Below are 11,952 nucleotides of genomic sequence, written 5' to 3'. Positions count from 1 at the left end.
TATGGCACTGAGCAGTACGGATGGATGCGCCTCGGCCGACGAGGTGATGCGACAAGCACAATCAACGGAGTTCGAGACAGGTGCGAGATCGACCTGCTCGGATCAGCAGCTGTGGCAGCAGTGTCTCTGTGCCGTTCGTGATTTTGAAGATGGTGGATGAGAGAACGAGACGACGAGCAAGACGCTTTTCCCACCGTCGCGAAGATGCTTCGCTCCAATCGCGCGAGAGGGCAAAATTTATTTGAAAATCTCACAATGCCGAAAAAATCCAAGCGTCTCGCTCACAAGCTGCTGCCACTCGAACGCCTCTCACTGCGATCCAACTAACATATACCCTCCAACACAACACAAGATGAGATACAATGCGATTGATCATTTGACAACTTGGAACGGACGGACGATGCGAGCGATCATACAGATGAAGATGGGATACAGGTGGCCGTGATGGTGACTTGAGGGTGCAGCGCGGGGACGGCGTGGCCAGCTTGGCGTAGAACCAAGAAGGGAAGCAGGACCTCGATCGAATCAAGAAGCGGGCCTCGTCAACATGACCCTTTCTAGCCCGCCGTCGTTTGCGCCAGTAGCATCGTTGTCGCCATCATCGAACGGATGCTGCTGGCGATAGCTCTGCTCGGGCGACGTGCCTGGTCGGGACGCTTCCATCCCACCGTTGCCGTCGGGCGCTATAGACGACGACCAGGCCTGCTCGTTGCTCTGGGCGCTTCGGTCGAAAGCTTGCTGGTTGAGCTGGTCTTCCTCGTGCTCGGCCGATGCATGCGACACTTGCTGAGCGTAGAGCGACTGCTGCCCGTCTACCGCGCTCGAAGGCCGGTCGTACGAATCATAGCCCGAAACGTCGTTGCTGGACATGTACTGCTGCGGTGGTCGATGTTGCTGTGGTCGTGGATACGGGCTTGCGGGATTCGATGGAGTCTGCAAAGCTTCCGACATGCGATTCCGCACCACGCCAGCCGAATCTAGGCCGCCAGCGTACCCTCCTTCTCCTGCGCGCGAGATAGGCCGAGAGGCGTAGCTCGCCTCCTCATAGCTGCGCGAATGGCCGCCCACCTCGTCAATTCGTCCGGTCGTCTGCAGAGTGCCGTTCCCATAGTAGGAGTGGCGACTGTCGTGCGAAGAGCTCGTGTTGGGCGGAGAGCCAGCCTGACGCGTGTAGACCGGGCCGCTGAAGTTGGCTTGGCTATGGACGGGCATCGACGTCAAGCCTTGGCTCGTTGCTGGAGGCGGCTGCATGTTGTGGAAGAAGGAGCCGGTATGGTTGGGCTGGTTCGAGTCCCAGCTGCCTCTTGGTAGCCGCGAAGAAGAAAAGTGGAAGGGGCTGTCCTGCTCTTGCTTCACCATAGGCACCTCGGAGCGGTTTTGCATGTAATCGACACCCATGACGTAGCCTGCCTGGCTACGAGCAGGCTGGCTCGGAACGAACGGCATCATCGACCCGGGCTGAAACGACTGCGGAAAGGATCCATGCTGGTCGACGTTATGCATTGGAGGAAATTGCGGGTCCACGGGAGTCGAAGGCTGGCCAGCGACCACACTGCTGGGCTGAGCAAAATGCGGCGTCCCAGGGACCCCTTCGTTCTGCTGTCGCTGCATCGTGAGCGATCGAGGGTCCGAGTGGTAGAGCGACTCTGCGTCGCCAAATGTGCGCCCTCCTGCGAGGTTGATTCGGCGTCCTGACGGGGAGAGCGGTCCCTCCTCCACGCCCTGAGCGCTCGTGTAGAGCTGATGGGGAACCATTCCGTGACCGAAGGCGGCGGACGATTGGTAAGGCTCGTACCTGGTGTTGGCTCGTCGCCGTGGAGCGTCTGAGGTTCGGCGACCTCTGGAGGCCGACATCGGCAACGTGGCGGACATGGGAAGCATGCCGTCCCCGCCTATCGTGTGTGGGTATCGCTGGTTGTGCGGGTCGTTGTGCGCTGTGTCCGAGGTCATGCCGGGCGAGTAGATGGTCAAGGAGTGGCTTGCGGCTCTTGCGAGGCCATCGTGCCGCGCGTCGGAAGACGAATAGCTCTCGCCGCCGCTGCTCATGTTGCCCGATGAGCGCATTGTGTTGTCCGTTGCTTCGGCGACGTAGCGAGGAATATTGTCGGGACCCGTCTCGACGATGGGCGGGTAGCGAAAGTTGCTCTTATTGAGAAAGATGGGGGAGATGACCAGGCTCGAGATTTCGCGCAGGCTGGAGGGGGTAGCCAGGCGGTTGTTGTGGACATCGTCGATTTTGTAGTACGAGATGAGATGCTGCGTCGAGCCCTCGACCTGAATGGAGATGGTCTTCTTGCAGAGGCCGTCGCGTACGAATGGATAGCTGCTAGTCAAGCTGCCGACGATGGTTCTATCCAGCTCGGCTTCTCGCTTGGCGGCCGCCGACGACGAGGCTGCGCTGTTGTCGAGCATTCCGACCATTCCGGCGGCTTGCGGTTGCGTGTGCGCCTGTGACGACTGATACGGATACGAGTGGTTACCGAGAAAGCCGTCTTGGTCTGTGTAGAGGGCATGAGAAGACGAGGGAACGACCTCGAGCGCATGGTATCCGGTATGCTCTTGTCGATAGGGTACCAGCTGTGCATCCGCGTCCATGGAGCTCGACATGAGCGTCAGAGGCACAGAGCGAACGGAGGAATGCGCAGACATGTCGTTGCTGACGCCGGGCATACCGAAGCCAGAATGCGACGATGCGAACGCAGGCTGGTCGGAAGCGGGTTTCGGATCCTTCTTCTCCACCTCGCGGTAGACGAGAAAGTTGTTGAGGATCCGACTGGGGCTCCAGATCATGCCGTCGGTCCAGCGCTTGATGCTCGATTCCTGCTCGTCAAAGACAAAGATGGTTCCGCTCGCGATCTGCTTGCGCTCGTCGTCGCGAAGCCGACGCGTGATTTTCGGAAGGATGCCGCGCCGCACACCTTCGAAGATGAGCAAAGCGTCCAGCGTTGAGTGTCTGGCCGAACGATCAAGAGGAAGAAAGTGGATGTTCGTCAGCATGCTGTTGTGTGATGACGCTCGGTGTAGAAAGGGATGTACGTCGAAAGGGCGGAGGATGAAACTTACACGTAGCCTTGGAAGGTGACATTCTGGTTCGACCCCATCTTCAGTGTCGACAGCAATGAGCGTTGCGATCCTGATGGGAAGCAGAGATAGGAAGACCGTGCAGACTTGATCGATCGAAGTTCGCTCTCTTATGTTTGTTCTGATCGCGGTTAAGAAGCCTGGACGAGGTGGTGTGAGATAGGCCGAGTGTTGGTGCTAGGATGGGTGCCCAGAGGTGTTCGCGTGACGGAGGCGGACGCCGACAGTTTTGTCTAAGGAAATGGTTCTAGAAGTAGTTAAACTAGAAGCGAAGGGAGGCGGATGGAAAGGTATGAAGACACTCCGCCAAGGTAGGTTGGTGCTGTTCGAGACGAAATGCAGAGGCTGATAAGAGTGTTTCGGCCTGCCCACAAGCTCTGTGGACCAATGACTCGAAGTGGGGCAAAAACGCTGTGTAAGGGCGAACTTGCTGGCTCCGTCTGGGAGCGGAGCAGAACTCGACCGAGTGCGCTTCGCCTGCAGAGCTAGACTCGAAACGAAGTATATCGAGATCGAGTGGGTGGGGCTGCGTGATGCAAAGGGATGGGCGACAACACGAGGGAAGTCCTCCGGTCGAGCACGGCTGAGCTGGCAGTGTACCACTCGGTTGGGTCTGTCTATGTCCGAACTGCGTGATGCAGGCGTCTTTGTTCTGACCGAGTATATCCGTGTTTATGCCGCAAGGAGCGGTATGCAGAGACGAGTGGACACGTTCCCGCTGAGAGACGGGCACGATGGATGCAGCCGTTGCACGAAATGGAAGCGACCGGAAGTGGGCGGCAGCTCAGTGGCAAGTAGAAGCTTAGGTTTAAGCTCGACTCGAAAGCAAGTTACTTGAGGTGAAAGTCGAGGATTCGAAATGCAATTTGAAGCAGTCCCGCTGTCTTGTGAAGCGGCCTCGTCACCTGGACAGAGGCGTGCAGAATCGATCGTTGCGGATGCAAGACGACCTCGGCGATCTCGGCGTTGATCGGTGCGATCACCCAGCGTCGGCAAGACACAGAGGTCCCCACGATGCAGTGACGTGGTCGAGCCTCGGCTTGTCGCACAATCGATAGCTGATCGGGTCACGTTGCGGGTGCTGTGCCGCGCTGCGCCCACGGGGACCAACGTGTGACTGCGTTCTTGTGTGTGTGTGTGTGCTAAAACGGAGGGATGTGTCCGATCAGAAGCGAGCGTGGTCGCAGTGTGACGTCGAGCGGGTCTGCAGGAGCGAGAAAATAAAGCCTTCTTGCAGAGTAACGTACCAGTCCAACGGGTCCGCCAGGAGCTGCAGCTGATGAAATGAAGTCGACGTCGATGACGAGCTCGAGCCAAAATTGGGCTGGAAGACGGGTCTACTGACGTTGTGGCCCTTTCACAGTGGACGCCCTTTGTCCTTGCAATATCCTGCAGCCTGAGCCGCAGCTATGTGGGGCCGAGAGGGAGGGTTTCTTGCCGAGACACGTCTGGCGTTGACACCGAACAGTTCCTTGGTTCGATCTCGACTTTTTGCAGCAGCTGGAGATCCTTGAAATCGACTATCGTCAGTAGCGATGTCCAGATATAGGTCGAAACGTCGCAGTATGGAGAGCGAGTAGGAAATTGTACGCCCGCGTCCAGACTTGTGGCAGATCGAACAAAGTTGGGGGTCAAGCTAGCGTGAAACCGACAGGTCACACGACGAGCTTGCGCTTTTGATCGTGGAATGCACGCGCAATGGCCAGCCAGCCGAGACGAGACAAAGGAGTCGCACGACGTTAAGGTTCGCGTTACGCCTTAGCCTTGTTTGACGAAATGAAGTTGGCTCCGTGGGAAAAAAGGAGAAGCCGTCGGATTGGGAGGTGAGGAGAGAGGAATGGCGGGCTGCCGCGGCTTTCTACGCGATTGTCGTGCGATTGCAAACTCGTCGTGTTGGTTCGGGACGATGAAATGGGGACCAGAGCTTGTGCTTGAAATGAGTTGCTTCGTTGCTCGAAGAAGGAGCTGTCGATGGCCGGATCCGATCAGAAGAATGAATGAGTGGAATTCAACCCACACGGTGGCGCTCGAAGGGAGGGGTCAAGCTGATGGACGACAACAGAGCCCACGTTATCAGACCGGGATCTGTGTCGAGAGGAGCACAAGGAAGAGTGCGAGGTGCAGCTCAACTGCATTGACAGACAGACGGTACAAGAGATGGAAGCAAAGCAGTTAGCGTTCGGTCTGTGCATGATTCGACGGTGGGACCATCCAGGTTCTTTGACCGTTGCCCTAATGTGCGATAGGTCTCTTGCACCCCAAGATCAAGCAAAGCTCGGATCAACCATGGCGAGGCGAGGCGAGGCGAGGCAAGGGAAGGAGTTGCTTTCGACCTCGATGCGATGACTTGACCCTGTGCCCATGGCACGGCGTGGTCGAGTCGGTCCTGCTTCACTGCTTGGCATCGACGTCATGCTGCACATGGCATTGCGAGTCTTGGACACGGAACGTTGCTCCAGAACAGGATGTCTATCGTCTGCGGGAGCGTCAAAGTCGCCCACTAGATGCGGGTCGGAGATGGCCGAGGGTGGTACTTACGAAGACGTGTTGGCAAGGACAAAGCCTTGTACGGAGACCGCTTCCGCTCGATGGCTGAGTCGCGCTTGATGGCTGAGTCGAAATCGCGCAGCACCGTACAGTACGACGAGGCTAGCCAAAGTCAGCTTGCCTCGTATGCGCCGAAAGAATGATCAAGGTCCGACTGCGGAGTGCGCGCAGGATGCCTGATTGCGCCAATTGGACGAGAATGGGGTATCGATGAATGAAGGGGAGCTGGAAGCAAGGTTTGCGTGCGAGGCATGGGAAGCTGCTGAGATGCGACGATGGATGCTTTGTGGCGAGAGAGTTGGCTCTGTATGTGGGGTGATGCGACCGGCAAGGTTAAAAAGTCGAGGGTCGACTTGGAATCAAATGAACCAAATGAAGTTTGTGCTTGCAGCGACTCGAGCGTGTTGGAGGACGTTGGTTAAAAGAGTGTGGTGATCGCCGTGAGGAGAGGAAGGGGCTGCGTTGACTCTTGAACGACGCTACGAGGTGCGCTCGGAGGTGATGCGCGACCGAGGATGCTAGATGACGAGGGTCGCCCTAGAAACGGACGGGATGAAGGAGGGACGGAAGGAGGGATGCGGTCAAGTCATGAGCTTGCATTTCGAGTCTGTGACGAGCACGAGCAATGCGACATGCTCGCCATGGTGCAACAGAGCAACAGCAACGAGAGGGCGAAGGGGAGAGAGAGAAGAGCAAGGCGAGGACTCTGACAAGTATCAGAAGGAGAGCAGACCCAGAAGAGACGATCCTCGAGATTCTGGTGGTCCTTGCAGCGGGGGAAGGCCAACAGCGGGTCAAAAAATGGGCGGAAGTCGGTCTTGGACACGCGGACATCCACGCGCAGTAGACTGGCGCTGTTGAAATTTGATGATCCTCTTGCTCCTCCTTGTTCGCCGCAATTGGACATCGGACCGGTTTGGCACACTTCTCTTTTGACAGGCCGCGGAGGATGCACGCCCGGAGTAACGGTGCCGCTGCTGCAGCTGGATGGAAGAGAGTGCAGCTCGGCCAAGATCTTATTCTACCTACCGGCAATCTGTCTCTGTACGCACAAGGCATCGCAAGCCGAAAGAGCAAACACATGCTGCCAATTGGCGCTAAGGTCGGAGGCCGAATTCCGCGTCTTTGAACTCAGTCGCTAAGCGAAAGGCCATGTCGAGAGGACGATGCTGATCCAGATGCGCTGATGCATGCATGGTCGGTCATCAACTGCCGTTACCTGGTCGGCCGCTCGTAAGTGTCCCAGCAGCGGGCAGCATCCGCAGGATGCAGGAGCTCATCAAGCGGCGTCATGCATCCGTTGCCCACACGGCAATCATGCGATTTTTAATGGTTGGACGCGCCAGCCTCTCGCGAATGACTGTACTCTACTCAAATCACACGGAACATCCGATCAACAACAACCGCTTCTCGTCACGATGCTGTGACCGTCTCTCGGATGACATCCGACGTCATGATCTCTGAGTCATGGCCATCTCCCACGCCAATTGATTGAATACTGTATGAAATTTTAGGGAGAAACAAAAGAAGAGTGCCGCCACGAATTTCTACCGTGCAGATCTTTGCTAGCCGAGTTGCCTTTGTGCCTTGCGGCTCTCCTCGGAGACGAGTGAGAGTCAATGTTTTGATCGCTCCCTTTCCTCTTTGCCTCTCTTGGCGCCGCCTTGCAGGTCGATCTTGCCTCGCCTAAATGCGACCGGCCTGAGGCAGCGGGGGCAAAGCGAGGAAGCAAGTCGTTGACATATCGTATGCATATAAGTTGGCCCCTGAGAGCCACCATCCTGCGCTAGTGGCAGCCGCAACGCCAAGGGTACGCCCGCAGCCTGTCACGCAGCAATGACCGCGTGGATCGCCATCGATCCCAGCCAACTCTATGCCATCCTGCAGCTGCATTTGTGCTCCGCAGTCCTTCATGGGCCATCTCTCAGCTTGTTGTTTTGAACGTACAAGAGGAGCGGATGGCAGCCGCCGCAATCAAATGATCAAGGTGGGGATGAGCCTCTTGGGACATGGCCAGACCCTTTGCTCTGCTCTGACGGGAATTGTAAATCACTCTGCATGAATTCAAGCTTTGCCTTTGACCTCGCTTGGCCCAACGTCGGAAGCTCGCCAAAGCGTGGCCGCGACCGCGACCGCGGCCGAATAGCCGCGCCTCTCGTCTGACAACCTCGCTTGCTGCTCGCGTCCTCGTCTACGTCCCAGGTGCACCTAGAAGCCCCTTCGTCTTTGTCGGTGCTTCACTTCTGGGTCGCCGACCTACTTTGGCGTCGAGTTGGTCAGGAACTCAACCCTCGCTTATCTGTCAAAAGCGGCTTAGCCGCCATCCTGCTTTTATGCTTACAGCACTCGGCGATATCGGCGCGGCGTCGTGGACAAGTTGACAGCACATCTCGTCGCTGATGTACTGACAAATTGACAGCTGGCCAGCTCACGTCTGTCGCGAAGCTGTTCGTCGCCGGGAGCCGACCTTTCGACTAGCCTTGTCTCTCTGTCCATGCAGAAGCACAGAGGTCCAACATAAAAGGGATGGCCGAGACCCTTGCTCGGCTCGCTAGTCTGTTTTTCTCACGCTGTCGGAACCTTATTCGTAGGACAATCCGACAAGTAGAAGAAACTTTGCAGCAAACACAATGGCCGCAGAAGCGCCTCGGTTGTGCTGCTACCAAGTCAAGTCTATCAAGCAGGTCGGCATCGGGATCGTCATGGCTGCTATGCAGTCAGCAGCTAATGTTTGATCGGCAATTCCGTCTCCCGCGGCGTTGTCAAGTGACTTCTGGAAAGCGCATCACACTTTGTCACCCACCCCACTCTTCGTCCACCTCGTTGGTTCGAGAGGTGGGCGTAGCAGATTGGCTTGCAGATAAGGCTTGATCCAAGCGTCGCCACTTCGTCCTTCAAGGTTGACCGACGAGACCCTTGGTTCTTGCGCTTCGACATGCCGTTCGGCGTGGACCCTGAAGACCAGGCCCTGTCAAACATCGACCACAGCGCTCAGCTGATTCGTGACTCCAGCCAAGTTCGCCGACGCGCTCTCGACCACGCAGCGGCACATATAAGCCGGCATCTCGCTTACCCATCCACCACATCTCGTCCGCAGACCTCAGTCCTCTCGTGAGACACGCTCAATTCGGTGATCCTTTCCATTCTGCGAATCTCGCCAACACATGAGCACACACTCTGATAAGCAGATCCCGTTATACTCCTTTCCAGCCTCGTGGCTTGCGTCTGCTTGCTAGCGCTTTTCGGTTGGAAAGCTATCAAGAGCATATCGACCCATGCTACTGCATTGCCCATGGGTGTCGATGGGTGAGACATGGTAGGATCGGAGCGATTCTCGGACCGAGACTGCTTCTAGCAACGCCCATTGGCCCCCATGCTAAGCGCTGCCCCGTTGTTTCTTGATGAGGCTTCTTCGCAACGGTCCAACAACGCCGAGCATCGTAAAAAAAGCACACCGGCAACAGTATGGGCTTACGAGCCAGCGCTGATGCCCGAGCGTTTGCAGGTCCGCAGCGGTGACGACTGGCTTCCACTGCCTGCCTCGGAGAGAGCCGCTTGGCTCCGTGACGCTTCCCTGGCGGGCCCGTCGACGTCCTGATCAAGTCCTACTGTATCCCGAAGCTATCGACAGCGCGCTTCGGAATGCGAATTTCGATACAACAGCTTTGGCGGAGCATCAATTCTTGTTCCCACGGGTCCAAGTTGGGTCTTCGACGCCACAATCGACAAGCCACGTCTGCGAGAGGATCGGCTGGAAACCTCTACAAACACAAGATTATGGGGAGGACTCAAGTGGTTCCATGCACCGACGGCATCCGTTCCGAGGCCATTTGTCATTACGCGACAACAATGACTCTGCCTAGCCTGGGTCAGCGACACGGTTGTGTGGTTTGAGCTCGCCTCATGACAGGTCCAGACCCCCGTTTCGTTGACCGACCAATGCTCGGCAACTCGCAGACAATACATCGCCTCGAGCCTAGGTCAGACGCCCCTGAATGACAGCGATCGCTTCCATCATCGGTCCGATGTCGGTGCTGGTGGCGTCGAAAGCTTCGCGGACGCCACCATTCCCTTTCCGCGGAACCGACTGAACACAGCATGCCAACGGAGCGGCAATGTGCTGCTGTGTGAGCAGGCTTACAACTTGCCTTTCCAGGCGTTCGACATCTGCTCCGCTCTCACATTCTTTTCATGTCCGCAGATCGCGTGGCGCCGCCTCCTGGTTCGACTGGGTGTCATTCACGTGTCCAACACTGGTCTAACCATCCTACTCAGCGCCTTCACTTCGGAGGTACTCGCAGATCACGGAACGGCAAGAGCAGATCATTCGAACGCGTGACAACACAGCCAGTCTAGCGATATTCGATAGAACCGATCGTCCCTTCCGACGGAAGCCGATCCGGGTGCCTGCAAGCAAGTCGCTCAGAGCTTGTTCGCGGCCGTTCGAGGATGAAACTTGTCCAGGTAAGCCACCAGGCGGTTCGCCTCTCTTTCTCCAGAAACAAAAGCGCCCGCTGCAGAGCCTCGGTCTGTAGCAAGACAAAAAAACAAAAAGCGGAAATGTCAGCCATTGTCCCTCTGCGCTCGGCAAGCGACAACAATGCTCGGAAGGGCAAATACGTACGGTTGATCTCGGTGTGTTCGCCGGCAAATCCAAGCCGACCGCTCCAAAGAGGTCTCGACAGCGCCTCAAAGTCCAGCGGCGAGTTACCGGGCGCGGTCGACACAGGCGATGTAGTAGCACCACCGGTGAACGCCTGCTTGGCCCACCTCGAGTAGAACACGTGCTTGGGAAGCTTGTCGCTCGCTTCGCCGACGATACGCGTTGTCAGGTAGGCATGCAGAGCATTGCCAGCGTCCAATCGCTCGAACGCCTCGAGCTGCTTGGCTGACTCTCCACCCACCATGACGAGCAGCGAGTTGGAAGCGCCCGCACCATCTCCGCTCAGAGACGAGACGATGAGCGTGGTCGACGAGTACAGCTCCCACAGCTTCTTCTCTGCATCCTTCTTGATCGATGCAGGCGCGGATGCAGACGAGGGCAGCACGAGGAACGTGCCCGTGTTGCCATTCCACCACGGCTGATCGTAGTGCAGCAGCACCTTGTTCAAGTTGCCCACCGACACACGCTTGATCGTCTCGAGCCTCCTCTCTGGCAGAGCGGGTTCGAACAGTCCACCAGCGGTCTTCTTGAGCACGGCGATAGGAATCGTGACAAGGGCGGTGCGCGCGACGTACTCCTGGCCCTGTTTGGTGGTGATCTTGACGTTGGACGATTGATCCTCATCAAGCACCGACTGCACTTCTTGGCTGGTGTGGATCGATGTGCCCAGCGAGGTGACCTCGTCGACGAGCTTGTTGATGATGGCGGTGAAGCCGCCTTTGGGTGCAGCGTCGGTGCCGGCAAAGGCATTCTCGAAGCCGAAAAATTTGAGACTCGCTTTCTCCAGCTCGATGCCCAGCGGGATGTGCAGCATCCGTGCGAGCTCACGAGCGGCCGTCTTCTCGCTCTCGGACTCGAGACCCGCAAACAGGGGAGAGTTGTCGCTGTACAAAAAGTCGCCGAGAGACGTGCTCACATCGGGCGGCGTCGCAGACTGATCATGCGCAGCGGCCTTGGCGGCCTCCTGCGCCTTGCCCAGGTTCCCCGTCAGCTTCTGCGACAGCAACTGCGGCAGCGGGCCCTGCTCGCCCACTACGACCGTCTCGCGTGGACTCGGGATGGTGACGGGGATGTTGTACTTGTCCGTGAGCTGCTTCAACGGGCTGCCCTCGAGATAGCCGTGCATCCACGACGAGCCAAAGTCGCACCAGTAGTCGCTCGCGTTGGGCGAAGAGGTGGTGCGCGCATTGTCGTTGACGTCCGTCTTGTCCGACCAGGTATGCGTGAATGCTCGACCGCCGATGCGTTCGCGCGCTTCGAGGATGGCCACCTTGCGTCCGGCTTGGGAGAGTTTCAGCGCGGCCGAGAGACCCGACCAGCCAGCACCAATGATGAGCACGTCGAGGATGTTGCTCGCCGCCGCTGTGGACGTGGTTGCTGCTGCTTTCGCCATCTTGCTTCGTCTGTCTAGTTGAATCGCTTTTGCGAGGAAGAGGACACTCGTAAGAGGGGAAAGGTGGAGCGAAGATGAGGTTGTGTGGGGGAGATGCGCGCATGGATCAGCCGTCCGAAATTACGCGATGCTTTGTTGGTCGCCGGTCCGGATTTCTTCCTGGCTGAGCAGATCTCGTTCATCGGCAATCCTCCTGCTCGCACACGCATCTTGGTAACGACGACTCATGCTCAACCGTCACCACAACATCTCAAACATTCTTGGGAAA

General features: G+C 57.4%; 2 protein-coding genes across 2 annotated transcripts; both read right to left on the bottom strand.

Moving 5' to 3' along the window:
* Positions 1-525: 525 nt before the first annotated feature.
* On the bottom strand, positions 526-3,101 carry PSEUBRA_004724 (Gluconate transport inducer 1/Pac2; the record flags this gene model as incomplete). Its single annotated transcript, XM_059465451.1, has 2 exons — positions 526-2,953; positions 3,064-3,101. The coding sequence occupies 2 exons, from the start codon at positions 3,099-3,101 to the stop codon at positions 526-528; spliced, it is 2,466 nt and encodes an 821-aa protein (XP_059320447.1).
* Positions 3,102-10,050: 6,949 nt separating this feature from the next.
* On the bottom strand, positions 10,051-11,684 carry PSEUBRA_004723 (Amine oxidase; the record flags this gene model as incomplete). Its single annotated transcript, XM_016438234.1, has 2 exons — positions 10,051-10,157; positions 10,253-11,684. The coding sequence occupies 2 exons, from the start codon at positions 11,682-11,684 to the stop codon at positions 10,051-10,053; spliced, it is 1,539 nt and encodes a 512-aa protein (XP_016290700.1).
* Between the last annotated feature and the right edge of the window lie 268 nt (positions 11,685-11,952).

The sequence above is a fragment of the Kalmanozyma brasiliensis genome, assembly GCF_000497045.1.
Source record: "Kalmanozyma brasiliensis GHG001 unplaced genomic scaffold PSEUBRA_SCAF4, whole genome shotgun sequence".
NCBI classification, from domain to species: Eukaryota; Fungi; Basidiomycota; class Ustilaginomycetes; order Ustilaginales; genus Kalmanozyma; species Kalmanozyma brasiliensis.
This window is presented reverse-complemented; position numbering and strand designations above follow the sequence as displayed.